Consider the following 21,036-nt stretch of genomic DNA (forward strand, 5'->3'; position numbering starts at 1 on the left):
CACTTGTCTACCTTAGACCTTTTCAGTTTTAAATGAATCGATGAAAAGGAAAAGTCGGGGCTTCCTGGGCAGTCCAGTGTTTAGGGCTCTGCGCGTCCACTGCAGGGGGCGCAGGTTCGATCCCTGGTTCGGGTGGGTGGGGAGGGAAAAAAAAGAACAGGAAGAACCATTCAACCTATAAAATAGTCATGAACAGGACTAGTCTCCCCTCAAAAAATACCGCTGTTTTCAAAAATATTTTTATTTTCACTTTTAAAAAATAGATCTGTTCTTTGCATTTATAAACAGTCTCGAAAGAAGAGACATTTTCCAAATTTCTGTGTCATTTCGGGAATCACATTTAGCCCCTCTCGGGAGTACGTGTTGGGTAGGATTGTTATAGTGGAGCTAAGGTTTTTTCCCAATTTGACCTTTTAGTTTTCCTAAAGTAGAGATTAGCTTTTGCAAGAACTGTCTAATGGACTTAGCATGACTGCTCCTCTTTGAGTTAATACTTTGCTTTGGGGAGTTTCTCTGACCCAGTGGAAGTGTGTAATAACACTGAAGGCAAACCCTTCACAAAGTGAATCATAACTGATCCAGAAGCCAACATCTCCTGGGCTGATTCTTTCCCAATCTGTTCTTGTGTAAGGTTCCAGGTGACTTCTCTTCCAAGTGAACCCCAAAGAGACGCCAGAGCCAGAAACCAAAAAAAAAGGAGTTTCCAGGGGACTTCCCTGGCGGTCCAGTGGTTAAGATTCTGCGCTTCCACTGCAGGGGGCTCAGGTTCGATCCCTGGTCAGGGAACTAAGATCCCGCATGCCGTGTGACATGGCCAAAAAATAAATAAAATTCAAAAAAGAAGAGTTTCCACCTCCAGCCAGCCAGCCACCTGTTTAGTACTTCAGACTGACGGGTCCTGGCTTCCTCCCAGTCTCTCTTCCTCTGTAAAGAGCCAAAATGTTAGATCAAAAGAAAAGTGTTAACCTACCTTATATTCTGATTTCTAGTTACACCCTCTAACTCTCCTATCTCGCCAGCATTGACTTCTCATCCTAACTATTCCCCAGCTTTGAGGAAAGTTTAAATAAGCACAATATTGTCTCTTTATCAACAATCAGCTTTTTTAAGTTCCTTTTTTAAAATAATCAATCACAGCATACCCAGCCCCTAACATACCAAATTTAGCAGGCTTTCTCTGTGCCTACAACAACATACAAACACACATTTGCATCTCTAGGGGTTTGGGTTTTATTTTAATACCATTTGCCATGTAATTACTAAGCAACTTGCTTTTTGCACATAGCTGTCTACTGTGTACCTGCCTCTAGGCCAATCGTGTAGGGTTGACACATGGTTCTTTAACATCCATGGTTCCCATAGATCACAATTGACTCATAAATCACCTATCAACAGACATTCCGGTTTCCAGTTTTTTCCCTCTTACAAACATTGGTGCAATAAACATTCTTGTGAACATGTTTAGTGGTGGTGCTTTTATTTTTGTGGGTTAGAGTCCCATAAATGGGTTAAAGGTTATACTCATTTGTTGAATACTACCTACCTACTTTCCCAAAAGGTTGTAGCAATTCACATATCCTTCAGCAACTTATGAGTGTCCTTTGCCCCCTGTTCTTGCCAGTAGTAGTGGTCACCAGTCCTTTTGTTCTTTGCCAATCTGATGGGCAAAATATGATGACTTCTAGTGAAGTTGATAACTTTCTTGTGTGTATTCGCCATTTTGTATTTCCTTTCCTGGACTTGCCATTTGTCCACTTTTTGGGTATGTTGTTTGACTTTAGTCAATTTACAGGATCCTTAATCCTTAATATAGGACTATTAATCCCTTCTTATATTAATCCTGTATCTTCTCCTTGTCTACTTTTTATAGTGTCTTTTTCCATTTAAAAAAAAATTTAAGTTTTATGTAATCAAATTATCAATCTTTTTCTTTATGACTTCTGGGTTTGCTATTTTACTTAAAAAGTCAACTTGGGAGTTTTTATTTATTTATTTATTTTTGGCTGCACAGCGTGGCATGCGGGATCTTAGTTGCCCAACCAGGGATCAAACCCATGCCCTCTGCAGTGGAAGCATGAAGTCCTAGCCACTGAACCACCAGGGAAGTCCCCAACTTGGGAATTTTTTTCTTCCAATGATGAAAAAATGGACAGGTCATATTAAGTGAAAAAGGTAACATAAACAGTATATATAACAAGGTCCCAGTTTACTTTATAAAGAAACATAAATATTAAAAGCAGTATAGAGAATAAGATAAAATGGGAGGCAAAGTTGGCAAGAGGGAATACAGGGAAAGGTTAATTTCTATGTAGTTCTGTAGTGTTTGAATTCTGTATTCAAACAGATTCTTTAGTCTGTATTCTTTAGTCTGTATTCTCACACAGATTCTTTTCTTAATTGAGATATAATTCATATACCATAAAATTCACTCTGTTAAAATGAACAGTTCAGTGGTTTTCAATGATTCACAAAGTTGTATGACCATCACCAGTGTCTAATCCCAGAATATTTTCATAACCCCCCCAAAAAACCATAATATCCAGCAGCAATCACTTCTCATTGCCCTCTTCCCTTACCCCATGAAATTACTAAACTATCTTCTGTCTCTATAGATTGCCTAGTCTAGACATTTCATTTCAAAGGAATCTTACAATATGTGGCCATTGGTGTCTGGCTTCTTTCATTTAGCATGTTTTCAAGGTTCCTCCTTGCCATTGATGTACCCACCAGGTACATTATCATGTATCAGTTCTTCACTCCTTTTTATTGCTGAATAATATTCCACTGTGTAGATATACCAGTTTTGTTGATCCATTCATCAGTTGAGGGACATTTAGGTTATTTCCACTTTGAGGCCATTATCAATTATCTGCTATGAGCATTTGTGTACAAGTTTCTTGTAGACACGTGTTTCAGTTCTCTTCGTTATATACCAAGGAATGGAATTGCTAAATCATATGATAACTCTGTGATTAGCATTCTGAGGAACTACTAGACTGTTTTCCAAGGTAACTGAGCCATTTTACATTCCTACCAGCAAGGTATGAGGGATCCAGTTTCTCTGCATCCTCATCAGCATTTGTTACTGTCCATCTTTTTTATTATAGCCATTCTAGTGGTGTAAAGTGATATCTCATTGTGTGGTTTACAGGTTCGTTTTTAAATTTTGAAAATCATAGAAGAGTCATGAGCATTTGCCAAGTAGTAAGCATCTTAGTGACACAGTTTTGTACCACAAGCCTTAACTGTAGATTTTAATAAAGAAGCACTAGGAAGACAGTTTATTTGCATAGTCAAAAGCATTGATTAGTTGGACTTGCTTTATTTATTTTATTTTTTTGGCTGTGTTGGGTCTTGGTTGCCGCGCGTGCGCTTTCTCTGGTTGCGGTGAGCGGGGGCTACTCTTTTGTTGCAGTGCACGGGCTCAGTAGTTGCGGCTCGTGGGCTCAGTAGTCGCGGCATGCGGGCTCTAGAGCGCAGGCTCAGTAGTTGTGGCACATGGGCTTAGTTGCTCCGCGGCACGTGGTATCTTCCCAGGCCAGGGCTTGAACCCGTGTCCCCTGCATTGGCAGGTGGATTCTTAACCACTGTGCCACCAGGGAAGTCCTGGACTTGCTTTATTAACATGCTTCATGTCAAGAGGGAGGAAAGTATGTGAGGGTGATGTGCGTACGTGTATGTTGGTGTATGTGTTGGGGCAGGGAGAAATAATGTCCAGAGCAAACACAGAAATGTTACAGAAGAGCCGTGTCTGAACTCTAAGTCTTCCACCCAAATGTTGGCTTCCAGACATATGTTGGATGTAAAATGTTTACAGTCGTTTTTGTGGTTTGTTGAATCAGGGATCTTTTTACAAGTAACTGTAGTTGGTCTGCTTAATATTTAGAAAGAAAACCTTGCTGGGCAGCATAGAAGTCAGCCATATTTCTAATTAAAACAATGTTTTTACGTTGTCTAGAAAGACTCTTAGCATCTGCAACTGCAAAGCATATCGTAGGACTGAAAGAAGAAACTATGTGACAAAGAAAGATAGGGCTGATAAACAGAAATACTAATACTCCACAACGACTACTAGTACTACTACTAATAATAATGGGACTTCCCTGGTGGTGCAGTGGATAGGACTCCGCACTCCCAGTGCAGGGGGCCTGGGTTCAATCCCTGGTCAGGGAACTAGATCCCACTTGCATGCCACAACTAAGAGTTCGCATGCCACAACTAAGGAACCAGCGCAACCAAATAAATAAATAAATATTAAAAATAAATAAATAAAAAGAGTTCTCGCTTAAAAAATAATAATACTTCATAGTCATAAGGCAGTTCAAACTTTTCAAAGCACTTTCTCCATCTATTATCCAGTTTTATTCTTCATAGCAATCCTGTCAGCTAAGTAGGGCAGATATTATCTCCCTCTGACTCCCAGATCCTCAGAGAACTTCAGGACAGAGAAGGAAAGAGTTGCCTGAGATCACATAGCTAGGTAATTGCAGCATCACAACTAAATTCCAGGTGTCCTGTGTTTGTTTCAGAAACTGGATCATAAGAACAGAGGTTAGACAGACAGTTGTGCAGGAAGTGTGTCTTTGGCAGGGGAGATTTGGTCACTGGCATCTGCCCGGCACAGAGCTGGCTGTCGCCATTCCAACAGCACTAGAATTGTCAGCCCAGTGGGCATCTTGCTTTGTCCCCAAGACAACTCACAGGGATCTGAGGGGCTTGTAAGAGCATAAATGTTAAAGGCTTTGGAGAGGTGACAGCACCATCAGGTCCTCAGGGTACTGCCAGGGGATCCAACTTCTGCAGCTTCTACTCAACATCTAATAGTGAAACCAAGAAAGGAGATAGGAAAGAAGATTGACCAACCAGCTTCCGCTGGGATTTCTAGAGGAAAGAGGTGCTCTTTTTCGCCTTTTTCTACAACACCTGCATCTCTGTCCTGCTTCTCCAGTAGCCCCCATCCAGCACACCAAAGACACCGGGCAAGTGAGATGTGTGTTGAGAGGCATGGTGAGGTGGGGTAGCCATTGTACTGTCTGATTACAAGCCTGTAAAAAGTAACAGAGGAAACAGAGATCACGGGGACGTCCACCCGAGCAGGAGAGTCACTGTTTGGGTGTGGAAATTTTATTCTCCTCCTTTGTCTCATAATTGAATTTTCTGCTAGAAGTTCTATTTCTCGTACAACTTTTTTTTTTTTTTTTTTTTTTTCTGTACGCGGGCCTCTCACTGCCGTGGCCTCCCCCGTTGCGGAGCACAGGCTCCGGACACACAGGCTCCGCGGCCATGGCTCGCGGGCCCAGCCGCTCCGCGGCATGTGGGATCTTCCGGGATCGGGGCACGAACCCGTGTCCCCTGCATCGGCAGGCGGACTCTCAACCACTGCGCCACCAGGGAAGCCCTCGTACAACTTTTAAATGGTATTTTTGTTTAACTGGGAGAGAGGGGATGTGGTTTTGGCAGCAGAAACAGGGTAGTTGTTGGCAGGAGAGAGAAAGGGAGCAGCTTATTTCTATCTGGTGAGAAAGAAGCACCAGCACCTGGGGTCCAGCCAGCAGCATCCCCTGGTCAGGCCCCCAAGGAGGAATAGTTAGGTTTCTTTCACTGTCCAGATGTCACAGCATCTTCCCACCTTTTGTCAGCCCCTAGGGCCAGAGATCCCTCGGCACTGCAGGGACCACTCATTTCAGGGAGCTCCCAGGAGGTCTAAGCCCCTCCTCTGGTCACTACTGAGCCAGCCAGGACGGGTACCGGCTGAAAACAGCTTCTGCCCTGTTCTTCCTGCTGTGCCCCAGGGAGAGGAGAGTGAGCACCGTGCTGGGGCCAGGATGACAGCAACAGAGCAGATCAGACAAGCTGAGGCTGCCCGACTCTGGGAGTGAGTCTCCACTGAAAACCCAAGCGGCGGCAAGCACCCGTCTAGAGAGACATCGGCGCCCCGGACCCCTCGGGCCCTTGCCCTTCTAAGCAGCCTGACCAGCCTTCTGTGCCTCTACGCTGAGCCTCACTCGCGTGGGATTGCCGAATGGTGGTGATGGTGATTGGCTGGACTCTCCATCTTGTCACCTCATTGTTTACAAGGGTCCGGGGAATGAAAACTAAGCTACCTCCGAGAAGTAAAATCCTGGAGGAATCATTGGATTCTAAGAATTTGCCAGAAGAAAGGCAGGAGGGCCTCAGCCTTCTCAAGGTTCAAGGCCAAGTCACATTAGCTGACTTTTGAGCCCATCTGGGGACTAGGTGGGTGCCTGCCAGCCTGGGAAAGGAATGTTCTCCCAGCTCCATAGTGGGTCTGCGGCTGCCGTTCATCTCCAGGGAAGATGCCCCTCAGCTTGGAACTTACTACCCTGAAATCAACAAATAGGTTGGTGGTGAGGTTTCCACTGTGCCTTTCCAAGAACAGTCAGGGGCTTCCCTTTGGTAGTTGGGGTAAGTCCTCCCTAGCTAGAAGGGTATCAGCACCTTTTCGAAAGAAACAAGAGTAGCTGGGGTTTGGGCTTTTTTTTTTTTTTTTTCATGTGGAAGAAAGTCTATAGCTGACGATTTTCCTTTGACCTCTTTGCAAAGCAGCTTGAGTTGCAACAGCTCTGCTGAAATGTTATATGGCCTTTTGCTTCAAGGACTTTGAAACCAGCATTGTTGATTTTTCCTCTTTCCTGTCAACCTCGGTCCTGTTTCCATAGTGTTTTATGTTTGCTGTCTGGAGGATTTAAAATACAGTAGCTCTTGGTATAGAAGGCCTTTTGACTTTCCCTGTGGCCTGAGCTATAGGTATATATTCTGTCTGAAAATAAGTAAACACACTGTAGAGCAGAAGCAGAATTGCTTTGCTGTCAGCAGAGGGGGGAGACGCCACGAAGCCCGAAGTGCTGTAACCCCTGCTGTGCAAACAAGCCTCCTGCCTGGTGTGGAAACATCCGTGTCCCCAACAGACAGATCTCTGTGTTATTTAGGTACCATCCAGGATCTGAGTGTCTGTTTGTTATCCAAAGGGTATAAAAGGGAAATCAAACATTCTTTCATATCATTATAAGCCCTGTGCAAACACAGCCCATGGACAAAGCCCTTTCCCGGGTCCATAAACAAGGAGCTGTTTGTCCTGACTGCCCGTCATTAGCGGCCAAAGCAGGACTGAGCCGAGCATGGTGCCATGTGCACTGTTGTGATTCTGCTCTCTTGGGCCAGAATTTGACAGGTGTCATGGGACAGAGTTCGCTCTATGGAAGTTCAGTCAGAGCACCCACTGGGGGCCTTCAGCAAATGCCACGTCTAACAGGCTCAGAGCTATGAAGTAGCCTGACTAAGCCATTGCACCCAGCCACAGGAAGGCAGATCTTTAGTAGGATTGCCTTTGTGCCTGGGGATTAACGAGCCACAAATGCCAGGATCCAGACTCATGTCTGCCTGCATCTGATGCAACCAAAGCAAAAGCCTGAGCTTAGGATAAAATATCTCCCTCTCACTCCCCTGAACAACCCAGGCATAACGCTGCAGCTTCTGAATAGTAGTGAGGACCTGGTTTCTTCACCCCAAAATATTTTGATCAGTTAAGCCCAGACCTGCCAGTCTGATTCTCTGGTTACTGAAGTTCACTCGAGTCCACTTGTTCCGTCTTCTAGAGCTGTGCTGTCCAGTACAGGAGGCATACGTCACACGTGGCTACTGAGCCCTGGAAACGAGGCTCATCTGAATTGTAATGAACCCCCAAGTGTAAAATACACCTTGGATTTTGAAAATTTAGTACCCCCCAAAAGGTGAAATATCTCAATAATTTTTAATGTTAATTACATGTTGAAAATATTTTAGCTCCATTGGGTTCAATTAAATATATTATTAAAATTAATTTCACCTGTTTCTTTTCACTTCCTTTAACGTGGCTAGTAGAAGATGTAAAAATCATACACGCAGCTCACGTTGTTTGCATTGGACAGCGCTGGCCCGGCTCCTGAAGGAAGTTTAGGTTTATAGTGCCATCTGCTGGTCCACCTAAAGCAGACGCTAGTGTAAGCGGGAGTTCAGCTGTCTGAGCAGGGAAACACTGTCTCTTGGCCAAGCAACATGCAATCTTCCTCTTCCAGGAGCTTCTGAGCAGGACCAGAACTGACCCCTCAAGTCTCTGCCTTGTCAGGAGTCTTTTTTTTAACTTTTTATTTTATACTGGAGTATAGTTGATTAACTAACAATGTTGTGTTAGTTTCAGGTATACAACAAAGTGATTCACTTATACATGTATCTATTCTTTTTCAAATTCTTTTCTCAATTAGGTTGTTACAGAATATTGAGCAGAGTTCCCTGTGCTATACAGCAGGTCCTTGTTGGTTATCCATTTTAAATATAGCGGTATGTAGGGATTTCCCTGGTGGTCCAGTGAGTAAGACTCTGCGCTCCCAATGCAGAGGGCCTGGGTTCGATCCCTGGTCAGGGAACTAGATCCCACATGCATGCCGCAACTAAGAGATCTGGCGCAGCCAAAGTAAATAAAATTCTTTTTAAAAAATAAATAAATATATAAATATAGCAGAGTGTATATGTCAATCCCAAACTCCCTAACTATCCCTCCCCTCCACCCTTCTCCACTGGTAACCATAAGTTCAGTCTCTAAGTCCTCGTCAGTAGTCTTGAAGAGGGTGATGTCAGACTGCTGGAAGGTGCAGGCCTGTGTTCTCTACCTTGTGGGTGCTGAGGAAGCCCACAAGAACAGCGGTTCTTTTCCTAAGAAAGATTTCAAACTGCCACAGGGTTGTAAAGAAGCATGTAACAGAATATAAGGAGGACATAAATCCATCTCTTAAAAGACTAGTGTCCTCTCTTTGGATGATGCTTACCTGCCTTGATTTGTCAAGAGTTTGAAAGTAGGACTCTTCCTGATAATAGTATCTGCATCGGTTATCTGTTGCTGCATAACAGATCACCCCAAAACTTCGTGGCTTCAAACAGTGATAATCATTTAACATCTCTCGCTGTTTCTATGGGTCTGGAATTCAGGAGTGGCCCATCTGAGCACTCCTGGCTCAGAATATCTCATGGGGTTGTCAGTCAGATGTTGCCTGAGACCAATCCCTGAAGGTTTGCCTGGGCCCAGAGGATCCATGTCCAAGGTGGCTCCTTCATGTGACTGGTGAGGTGATGCTGGTTGTTGGCTGGAGGCCTCAGTTCTTCTCCACGTGGGGCTCTCCACAGGGCTGCTTGAGTGTCCTTGAGGCTCAGCAGCTGGTGTCCTCCAGAGAGCACAATCTAAGAGGCCTAAGGGGAGGCTGCACAGCTTTTATGATGCAGACTCAGAAGTTACACACCATTGCATTGTATCGGTTTGCATTGCATTGTATCCCACTGCCTTGTAGTGATCAAGAGGCAGGAACACGCATCCCACCTCTTGACTGAGGAAGGTCAACATCACGTTGTAAAAGAAAATGTGAGAAGGGTTGGCCATTGTATTTTCCAAAAATACCAAGTCCCTAATGGGTGTATATAGCACTGTGCAACCAAAAAGCGTGCCCCCGTTTTGCAGATGAGGAAATTGAGGCTCAGAGAAGTCAAGTAACCAGCCTGCAGTCTCACGTCTGGCAGGAAGGACTGAAGCCCAGTTCTGACTCCTGGATCATACTGGTGTAGCCTCTCCAGGTTCTTCCCCTGTGTCTCCCTTATGCTGTTGTAACTACAAATTACACTGACTTTCATCTTTCCAGCATCTTCAGGGTGTGCAGTGCTCTCTTCATTCAAGTGTTTTAGATGATTCTTCAGTTGATGTCTGTCTATAAATGATCATTTTACTGAGTTGAGGACTCAATGGGAGTAGGTGTCAACTAACTACAGAGCCGCCCTTACACAAGTGCTGTAGCAATGACAATGTGTACATTTTCCAATATTTTCCATGCTGTTTGCTTCAAAGATCTCAGGAATAATAACCACATTATAATGTGTGGACTCACATTCTGTTTGATTATCTGAATATTACATCGTATTTATTTTTGATACAGGAAAGAACAATCACCCTGCCTGCTTCAGTAGTTTTCAGAGTAGTTGGTCATTGTAAAAAGGAGGTTTTTCCAATTTTTGATGTTCCACCTGCCAGAATGAAAACAAAAATCCAGCTGCCATAATCCTGTTGTTATTCTTGGTTCCAGGTCAAACTTCCCTTTCCTGTAGATCAAATCACAGATCTTCCAAGGAATGATTTCCAGATGATGATTAAGATGCACAAGCTAACCTCAGAGCAGTTAGAGTTCATTCACGACGTCCGCCGGCGCAGCAAGAACCGCATCGCGGCCCAGCGCTGCCGCAAGAGGAAGCTGGACTGTATTCAGAACTTAGAATGTGAAATCCGCAAACTGGTGAGTTGGCCCGCCCTTTGCTGTCAGCAACCTGGAGTGACCGGGGCTGATGCAAAGTTACAGTAGCTAAGGCCAGAGAGGTAGAGAGAAAGCCACCGTTCAGGGAAGTTCGAGTGGATTTTTAAACGCGTTCTCAACAAAAATAATAGCTTTATATCTGTAATGCGTGTGTCTGTGCAGGTGTGTGATTGTTTGTCAGTATTTTATATCTTTTAGCCATTCGTATATATTTTTTAAATTTATTGACGTACAGTTGATTTACAATGTTGTGTTAATTTCTTCTGTACAGCAAAGTGACTCAGTTATACATATATATATTCTTTTTCATATTCTTTTCCATTATGGTTTGTCACAGCATATTGAATATAGTTCCCTGTGCTCTACAGTAGGACCTTGTTGTTTATCCATTCTATATATAATAGTTTGCCTCTGCTAATCCCAAACTCCCATTCCTTCCCTCCCCTAGAGGTGCTTCTCTTTTATTTTCCATTCAACATGTGTTGAGAGCTAACATTTACTGCATGCATATGTGGACCAGATATTATTCTAATCTCTTTCTGTAGGTGATCACGTCATCCTCACATCAACCCTATGATTTAGGTTCTACTTTATCTCCATTTACAAAGGAGGAAACCAGAGTGCAGAGAGGTTAGGTAACTCCCCACTATGTGGTAGAGCTTGAATGCAAACCCACCTGCCTGATTCCAAATCTTGTTATTTGCACTGCTTTCTCCCACCTCCCATGGAGGAGTGTAGGTTAGAGGCAGGACACCAGCCTACCACCAGGGGTCGCTCAGCCACGGGATCTCTTGAAGCCCTTCACAGCCCCAGGGTCCTGAATTCTGCCTCAAAGTGGCTGTCACCTCCTCCCTGTGCCTGAGAGTATTTTGTCTCAGGGAATAATCTCCCATCTCCCACGCCTCCCCCTCACTCAGAGCTCTGCACTCCCGTCTCCTTGATAAGCAACCTTAAGCTACAGGAAGTAAATCCAGGTGGCCTCTGGCTCCTGACTGTACCCTTGAAGGCAATTAACGCAACTTCATTCAGCTCAGCCTTTCTGCCGGCCAAATCCTGGAAACTCATCCCAGGTGCCCTGTCTGTGTCAGGCTGAAGAAGAGGGAGGCCACGGACTGCGGTCATGATCTAAGTTTGGGTCCTCAGGCTATACGTGGCAGTCCTTTGCCTCCTGGTAAGCCGTTGTCCTAACGAGAACCTAAGAGCAAAATAAGACATTTGAGAAGCCTAAGTAAATGTTACCTGTTATCAAGATAGTCCTGGACCTCGGGGTCTTTTTTTTTTTTCTTAATTTAATTAACACCAACCAAGCAGGGAAACTGTGCCCATGTTCGGCGGCTGCCATCACCTACAAAATAAAGGCCAAGCTCCTTAGCGAGATGCACTGTGTTCTCCGTGATTCGGTCTACCCTCCAGCATCACCTTCCTCTCCCTTGAAACTGGACCCCCAATAAAATCAAAGTGGATGCACTTCCCCTCAGCCCCATCTCCTGCTGTTTCTACCTCTGTGCTCATGCCTCTGCTATTTCTCCTCTACCTCGGACAGTCCTCGACTGTTTTTTTCTCTGACTACATCCTTTGTTCATTAAGAGTCAGGTTACTGTCACCTCTCCGATCAGGCCCTTTCCTGAGTCCCTGTTGAGGCTGAGCACCTGTCCTCAGGGCCCTGATCTGACCTCTGGCTTCATAGTTCATACATGAGTCTTGCATTATCTGCGTATGTGTCTGTCTCCTCAGCCCTGGCCCTAGACTGTAGGTTCCTCACAACAAGACAAGCCTTGAGAAGCCTATAAGGAAATGTCTGTTGCCCTAAAATGTATTAGAAATTGTGACTGAGTCATGAGATTACAAATTCCTTCTTTCTTTGAAATTTTTCTTTAATGTTGTTTTAACAACCACAAAAATGTTTAACTTAAGCCAACATAAGGAAGCAAGTTATTGCTGCTGATGAGTGTGGGTCTTTGGAAAGCCTGCTGGGCTTAGGTGGGGACCCAAGCAAGGCTGAGCCTGCTGGGTATAAGGTTTCAGGGCTTTAAGCACACGTCTATAGTAATTCGGCCCTGCACTCTTTTTCAGGTACGAGAATAACTCTAATCACCCATATTTGAGAAACGCCTGATTTTTTGTAATTAGCACTCTTCTCTGTGTAATTTTGTAATATTGAGCAAACAGGAAAGTCTAAGCCATACCCCTGGCAGATACCTAAAGCTCTTTGCTAATACTGTTCGGTTGAGAAACCAAGAAGGCATCTCCTAGTTCTCCCCCTGCTTTTTCGGAAACCCCTTGAGTAATGTGCTGCATTTCCCTGCAGAACGAGAGTGTCGCGTGCTCATCGATGTACACCTGTGACTTAGAGCATCCTGTTCTTAACCGAGGTCTTGATTTATACTGCCTTTCCTGCAGAGAGCCAAAACCCTGTCACGTGCAGCATTTCATCTTCTTCCCCCTAGAAAGTGGCCCAGGACCTTTCGTAGATCAGTGGACGTGGAGGGGTGGGTGGCTTGGCCAGGATGATGTGGCAGAATGGAGACCGCGATCCCTCCTGGGGCTGCCGTTGCCTCCCATTTTGCAGACTTGCAGGTCCAGGTAAGGAGGTCCAAGCTGCACAGCCACGAGTGTAAGATTTCTTCTCTTCGCGAGCCCTCCGGATGTGTTTTACTCCACACCCGCCCCCCGCTCTGGGGAGTGGCGCCCTTTCCCGGTGGGCGGGGGCAATCTGGTCCCGCCCCGCGAGGCCCGGCTCCCGCCCACTCACTCCCCGCCCGCACCCATGCGGTCTCCAGCACGCCACTTACTCTGCTTTTGCAAACTTGCGAAATGTATTCCTCTCGAGTTGCACTTGTACATCTGTTTATTTTTCATTTTTAAAACATGTTTTCTTGATAAATTTATAAATATTTTAGCAGGTGCCCTTTCCCCGTGTAAATCTCTGTCTCCGACACACATGCCCACACCGCCTGCCAGATTGCATTCGTCTTTCGGCACGTGCACCTCCCATGTAGGAGACCCACTGGTATGTTTGCTTCTCTCTCTCTCTCCCTCTCCCCCCCCCCCCTTTTTCCCATCCTCTTGAATCCTCTCCTCATCTCTCCTGCGCACCCTTGCAAAGGGTGAGGACTCACTTCACAGCGCTTCAGATGTCCCGTTTCTCCATCCATTTCACTGCGTGTGCCTCACGGAGCGTCCTCTTCTTCTCTCCTCACACAGCTAGTTATGCGAAAACCTTCATCAGTCTCCCCTGTGGTGGCTAAATTCACTTCTCTGATGGGGTGATCAATTTTAGTAACACAAGAGCTTATGTGGGGTTTTCTCGAAGGAGAATATCTCAGAACCCTGGGCTGGTACTCTAGGGCTCAGCCTCCTCACCTCTGTCCCTGCTTCCTGTGTCCAGAGAGAACTGGTCCTGGGACTCACTGCACAGTCCCCAGCCATCTGTGCCATTGTGTTCAGTCCATCAGCTACAGAGGCCAGAGAGCCTACTGATATAGGATTTTTTTAAATAAATTTATTTTTATTTTTGGCTGCATTGGGTCTTCGTTGCTGCGCGCGGGCTTTCTCTAGTTGCAGCGAGCGGGAGCTACTCTTCGTTGCGGTGCGTGGGCTTCTCGTTGCGGTGGCTTCTCTCGTTGCGGAGCATGGGCTCTAGGCGCGCGGGCTTCAGTGGTTGTGGTGCATGGGCTCTAGAGAACAGGCTCAGTAGTTGTGGTGCACGGGCTTAGTTGCTCCGCGGCAGGTGGGATCTTCCTGGACCAGGGCTCGAACCCGTGTCTCCTGCATTGGCAGGTGGATGGATTCTTAACCACTGCGCCACCAGGGAAGTATAGGATTGAATCATGTGAAACTGCTGGCGGTTGATTTTTTTTTTTGCAATTTTCATTGTTTTTTTTCTAAATAGACTTGCTTTTTTCAGAGAAGTTTTAGGTTCACAGCAAAATTGAAGGGAAAATACGGAGTTCCCACCTGCCCTCTACCTCAGCACGCTCACAGCCTCCCCAGAGTGGTACGTTTGTTACAACTGATGAAGCTATAATGACACATCATAATCACTCCAAGTCCATAATTTACCTTAGGGTTCACTCTTGGTGGTGTATGTTCTATGGGTTTGGACAAATGTATAATGAATGGCATGTATCCACCATGACAGTGACATAGAGTAGCTTCATCTAAAAATCCTCTGTGCTTCAGCTATTCATCCCTCCCTCCCCCACCCCACCCCTTAGCAAACACTGATCTTTTTACTGTCTCTATAGGTTTGCCCTTTTACAGAATGTCATATAGTTGGAACTGATGGACTGTTTTTTGACCTTCAGAAATCGCAACCTAATGCATTCGGGGGAGATTTTCAACTACAAGGTTTGGGACTAAGAGTTTTCCAGTTGATTCTCTGCAAACCCCAAATTCCAGGAAACTGGAACCTTGATTCTCTGCAGTTTTCTGGTTGGTGGTGATTTTGCTGGTCACTCGGCTGGGCCTCAGAGAGGCATGAAAAGAAGCTAGCACAGGGGAGGTGTCAGGGTCAGTGGCACATCTGGATGGGCTGCTCAGATGGGAGACTTGGCAGAAGTATGTGTCCAGGCTCTCAGCTTTTAAGTTTCTAGTCATTCATGAGTTACACTATAATGTAGGATGCGAAAACCAAAGCTGGAAAAACCCCGGAACCTACTGTACAGCACAGGGAACTCTGCTCAATATTCTGTAATAACCTAAATGGGAAAAGAATTTGAAAAAGAATAGAAAAAAAAATAATGATGTGGGCTTGTATGATTCCATTTCTATGAAATTCCAGAGAACATAGATCTATAGAGATAGAATGCAGGTGAGTGGTTGCCTGAGGCTGGGGGTAGGCATGGGGAGTGACGGCAGTCGCAGTGAGAGAGGTTCTTGGGGTGATGGGACTGTTCTAAAATTGTATCATGGGATGGTTACACAACTTTATAAATTTACTACAAATCATTGATTGTTTCACACTTGAAATTAATGCATTTGATGGCATGTAAATTAAACCTCAATAAACCTGTTAACATTTTTTTAAAAAGAAAAGAAAAGCCCCAGAAAACAGGATGCTGGGTCCTCCCAGTCAGGCTGGATCAGGCCTTTTCTTTTTCTTCTGTTGTTCAGGTGTGTGAGAAAGAGAAGCTGTTGTCAGAGAGGAATCAGCTGAAAGCGTGCATGGGGGAACTGCTGGACAACTTCTCCTGCCTCTCCCAGGAAGTCTGCCGAGATATCCAGAGCCCCGAGCAGATCCAGGCCCTGCATCGGTACTGCCCTGTCCTCAGACCCACGGGTCTCCCCACAGCCTCCGGTATGAACCCCGTGCCCTTGGGCGTGGAGCAGAACCTTGCCGCCCCGCAGTGTGCAGTGGAGGAAAGCGTGCCCTGCTGCTTGGAGCAGGGCACAGCGGCCCCCGGGCCCCCCTGGGCGCCCAGCAGCGCCTCAGAGAACTGTACTTCTGCTCGGAGGCTGGAAGGCACTGACCCAGGAACCTTCTCAGACAGAGGACCTCCTCTGGAACCCAGGAGCCAAACGGTGACCGTGGACTTCTGCCAGGAAATGACTGATAAGTGTACAACCGATGAACAGCCCAGGAAAGATTACACCTAGTGACGGCCTGCCTCCCTAGTTCTCAGCCCTCTCCCACCCAGGTGTCCATGGGTCAGCCTGCGGTGCCGTTTGTCTGTCGTCTGGAAGAACCAAGAAGGAATTTGGTGCACACTACAGCAGTCTTAGCAGCAATACTGTTTCCAAGTAGTCTCTCCTCCCTCCAAGCAGGAGCGATATATAGTTACCTTCACGATGGTGCTACCCCTTGCTCAGGCAAGGAAAGACGACAGTGATGATGCTGTCTGTCTGTGGGTTCATTTCAGTCTTAACAGGGATAGACTATAACACCTCTAGGACCCAACCACGGATTTTTTTTCTCAGTGGCCCATGTCACAAACCCTATCTCAGGAATTTCTTCTGAATGTTCAATTTTTTTCATTGAAGACAGCTTCTATACACATCAAAGTTTTATAGCTAGACTGTACATATTATATATAATATATATATAAAATATATATCTCTCCATATGCAAAAGTCCTGCATGCCTCAGTTTTCTCATCCTAAAACTGGAAACTTCGTTTCTCGTTTATAAACAGGTTCCAACATTCCTCTTCTTTTGTCTCTGACGCTAGAACTAGTTTGTAACTGTTAAGATGATGGTCGTTTTTCTTGCTTCACAGTTCACTTTCAAGTTGTGCTTATTTATGGACAGAATTCAATGTTGGAAGCTTTCTTTGAGGTTTTATTTCAGACCTTTTTTTGTTTGGTTGGTTTGGTTTGGGCACTGTCAGATGGTGCCAGTTGAGTATCGTGGGTTTGGTTTTTTTCTTGCAGATACTGTACAGTCAAGGTCAACTTTGCCACTTGCACTGAGTTTTGGGTCAAACCTATTTTCTTAAATGAAGTTGTCACTTCAGTATAACTCAAGTAAACTGTATATTCTTTGCTTTTAGTTAAAAAAGTAAAAGTTAGCTAATTAAAAAAGCACTCAGGTGATAATTATGTAGGAAAAACAATCTTGCCAAATAATGAATTCATCCTAGGATGTAGACAATAATCTGCTTGAATATTTTTATATTTCACCTCCTCCCCACCTTTTCCTAAGCAAAGTCTAAACGCAGAGAGTTCAGAGTTGATGCTGGATGTTCAGATTCCTGAGTGGAGAAAGAGTTTGGACGTCTCACTCAAAAGCGCATCGAAACAGCAGGAATCGTGATTTTGTACCAGAACTCAGCAGGCATTGGCTCCTAAATAGCAAGTTAGAACTGTTTTCTCAGCCCGGGAGTAAGTCCCATTCATTTCAACACTTCCCCAGGCCTCTGCTTGCTCTTAGAAGCATAGGATAGTAGGAACTTCTCCGTCGAAGGACTTGGCTGCTCAGCAAGCCAGCTTCCCAGCCCAGGACCTGCCTCCCCCCGGGGACTCACCTGAGGGGGTCTGAATCACAGCCCTGGGGGTGCCACCCTTAGGTGGCCGTCCTGGGGTTAACGCAGCTGGCCCAGAGTAGGAGAGAGCAGGACAGATGTTAGCCTGAGGTCTGTCCCTGACGCAGGCAAAAGCATTTCTTTCTCCCTTCTTTCTCCAAATGCTTTGAGTTGAATTCTGAGGTTCTTCCACCCTTCTCTAGTCCGAAGGCAGATTTCATTCTGAGGCTTTGGACACGACATGGCCAGGAGCCCTCCCTGCCCCCCACTCACCAGGCACACACCTTACCCTCACCTGATGATCGTTTCCTTCTCTTGCTGCAAAAATAGTTGGCTTGCAACCCACAGAGAGCAGCTTCCCTTGGCTCAGGGGGCATGTTGGCCCCTGGCCACGTTTACAGGAAGGTGTGCCGGACACCACAGCTGGCGCAGGGGAGAGATCAGCTCCCTCCCTCCTCTGGGCCGGCTGCAGGAAAAGTCCTGAACAGTCTGATGTGGGGATGGGGTGGTGGGCAGTGGGGACTAGGTGGTTGATTTTGTTTCTTTATTTGTGCCATTGTTTGGACGATATTAAAGCTGCATGTAAAAGGGGAAATTAGTATATGACGTAGGCGAAAAGTGAAATCATAGTAACATATGTTTTAGTATTAACTTTTTTCTGTACAAATATTAGTGCTAAATGTTTAAATATGTATGAATGCCAGAAATTTGTTGGTTCATGCGGTAGGATTAAAAAAAAAAAAAAGGCTTTTCTTTGCAAATAGTTCCACTTTTAAAACCTGCCTCTGGGTTTTTGTTTTTTCTCATGTGTGTATGTATGGTGCGTGCTTGTCTGAGACAGACTATGATCCAGCTCTGAGTTGGAGGTACCGTTTTTCTTGTGGCTGTTGAGATTTCTTGGCCTAGTAGAAGAGTTCTGTGCTTCACCGTGAGGTTTGCCTTTGGGAAAAACTGGTGACAGCTCGAATTTAAACTCGGTGTGAATCACGTGACCCATCACAGGCGTGTGTTCTGGTAGACGAGTCGGCCAACAGTATTTTTTTGGTTTTGTAACTCTCTTGTTGCCTTTTTTAAGTGACCTCCTCCTCTTTGGAAAAAGGAATGTTTTCTGCTCATATCGTAACAAGGTCCAAACCAGCTCGTTGGCGTGACTGACCCTGGTACCAACACGTGTGCATCTGGTAATCTCGATCCCATTCGTGCCGTTCCCGTTCTGTTGTCCTGCGCGGCAGGCCTCCCGCTGGGGGGTGGAGGGGTGGCCTCTATTCCCCTCTCTGCTAACTCAGCCCACGGCCTCCTCCTACCAGCCCCTGCCTCGCGTTTCTTCCTCTGCCCCGGTCACACCCCTGCCACCCTGGCCGTGGGAACTGGTTAAAAACACTGCTGGAGAAACTGTCTTTCGATTTCTTAGAGATGCGAACAAGTTGTTGGGATTTGGTTCACTGTCCGCCAGGAACAAGCAATTGGCTTTGTGCAATTGTTGACGTGATGCGTCTGTGTCTCTTACGGCTCTGAACCATGTGCTTGTCAAGATTATTTCCAGGTTGATTCAAAGGGAGGACTAGCTGGGGACCGGAGTCCAAGTTGCCTCAAGTGGAATTTAAAAAACCAGCCTGTCTCCTTTACCTGGGATCCCTTAGTGCAACTCGTGTCTTTTCTGAAAGAGAAAAGCAAGTTAACAGCAAGGAATAGCATCTGCACGGCATGGTGGCATTTAGTGGTATCTTTAAGGGTCCATCCTTACAGATATAAAGGACTCTTCCAGTTACGGAATGTTCAGGAGGGTCCCTGCGACAGGCGAGTTGTGTCTCCAGGTGGCTGGGTCAGGCATGGGCTGTTGGAACGGGGACAGTGGAGGTGGCCCTGTGGCTAGTTACCATCCGCCTGAAACTAGTCCTCCCCTCGGATCTGCCTTTGTTTTACTTGTGTCTCCGGACAACCTCACTTCGTTCAGGTTGGTCAGGCTTGGGCAGGTGCATGCTTTGCCGTATGTGTCTGTTTCTCTTCGTTACCTGGGGGTGCCTTGAATAAAAGAACTTCATGACATACTGATTCTGGAACAAAACTGTTGCAAAAACGAACAAAAAAGCTGGCAAAGTCACTAGCCCACCTGCTCCTTCTCTTCTGGGTTCCCTAACAATGACTCAGGCGTCAGAGGTGATGCTGCACTAGGAAATGTTATTTTGTATAGTGTACAAGTAATTTATTAACTGTCTTTCTAAAGGTATGCTGCTTTTAAGATGCACTATGATTTTGGATTTAATCCTTGTGTTGCTTTCCCAAGGAAGTAAAAAAAAAAAAAAAAAAAAAAAAAAAAAGGCTGGTGATTAGTATGTCAACTGCCACTTCTCCTTGAAAAGGAAGGCAGGAACCAGCAACAGGACTTGTATGAGGGGACTGCTAAAAGCCAGGTGGGCACACTGTGAAGTCCAGTGTTACCATCAAGAGGTCTAAACCTACACTTTCTCTTTTAATGCTTTATGATTGCCATTAAAGAAGAAACAAACAAAGGTGTGAAAATGATCCGCCTTTTAAGAAACCACTGAATCCTGCCCCTTCAAGCTGATCCACATGCTATGTTGAGCATAATCCTCCCAAAATGTGTAAAAGCCTGCAAAGCTCTTTCGAAATGCTATTAGCTACCTAGTTCTATACATTATACCCCATTTCAACTAGGAGCCGCTTAATACATGACTTCAAACTGTGCCACTAGTGCTTAGCAATGTTTGGAGGAGTTGCCGATCAAGAAGGCAGCCAGAATCAAGTTTTGTCCTCAAATCACTGTAAATAGGCAAAGAAACATACTTCTTTTTTTTTTTTTTTTTTTTTTTAAATCTGGGACTTCCCTGGCAGTCCAGTGGTTAAGACTCTGCACTGTCAATGCAGGGGGCACGGGTTCAATCTCTGGTCAGGGAACTAAGATCCCACATGCCACACAGCGCAGCCAAAAGATTTTTTAAAAAAAAGAATAAAGCTGCTCACTGGACCATGAGTTGGTCTTTCGTCCCCAAATTGAGGATCTTGCTGTAGGTTCAGTTCCTGGCGAGTCAGTCCTCAGATCAACGCCTGTGTGGAGCTGGCATTCGTGCGGGCAGTCTGTGTGCACGGGGGCATCGTGTTCAAGCTGTGTGGGCCGAATACAGCCCGAGCCATCTCCTGACCCCGGCATCAAAGACGGATGCTGTAGAATAGAATATATTTGTACACAAAACTGCGTGCAAATAGTCTTTGTACATAGAAAAGACCTATTGTGGCAGATGGAAGATAAATTATTCAACCGACGGTGCAAAAACATTTCTTGCAAAGAAAAGTGTATAGTATTTTCCTACACTCCACCCTGGGAGATAATATTTATATCACATGGATATCAGTGCATTTTCATTGTAATATGAAAAGGATGCTGCCATTTTGTGAAGAAAACCCACTTGGTTGCAGAGGCCCACTTTCATAGCTTTGATTGCCTGTGGTGACGTGGTGTGTGCATTGCACTCTCAAGCAATGGACAAACAGCTCTGACTTTCCTTTCCATTCCAGTGGACTGACCTCAGATAACACAGTGGCCTCCTTAGCCACAGAAGTGCACCCAGAGCCTTCATTTCAGGTAGACGCCCCTGCGGTGCCAAACGTTCCCGTGGGGACAGGAAAGAGTGAAGGGACTTGGACAAAAAGGGTTTTTCCTACAGTTTGATGCTAAGTCTTCTACCAAAACATGTCTGGAGACACAGGGG

The 21,036-nt window shown here is 45.5% G+C and overlaps 1 protein-coding gene across 1 annotated transcript in view; it reads left to right on the forward strand.

Annotated features, from left to right (window-relative positions):
* The window catches only part of BACH2 (BTB domain and CNC homolog 2), a 158,000-nt gene extending 141,993 nt beyond the window's left edge, over positions 1 to 16,007 (forward strand). Inside the window, exons 4-5 of the mRNA XM_060115393.1 lie at positions 10,122 to 10,328; positions 15,462 to 16,007. Of these exons, the coding sequence (XP_059971376.1) occupies positions 10,122 to 10,328; positions 15,462 to 15,944 (690 nt within the window). The 3' untranslated portion in view covers positions 15,945 to 16,007. The remainder of the gene's footprint in view (positions 1 to 10,121; positions 10,329 to 15,461) is intronic.
* Positions 16,008 to 21,036: the final 5,029 nt, after the last annotated feature.

Source organism: Mesoplodon densirostris, chromosome 12 (genome assembly GCF_025265405.1).
Source record: "Mesoplodon densirostris isolate mMesDen1 chromosome 12, mMesDen1 primary haplotype, whole genome shotgun sequence".
Classification (NCBI taxonomy): domain Eukaryota; kingdom Metazoa; phylum Chordata; class Mammalia; order Artiodactyla; family Ziphiidae; genus Mesoplodon; species Mesoplodon densirostris.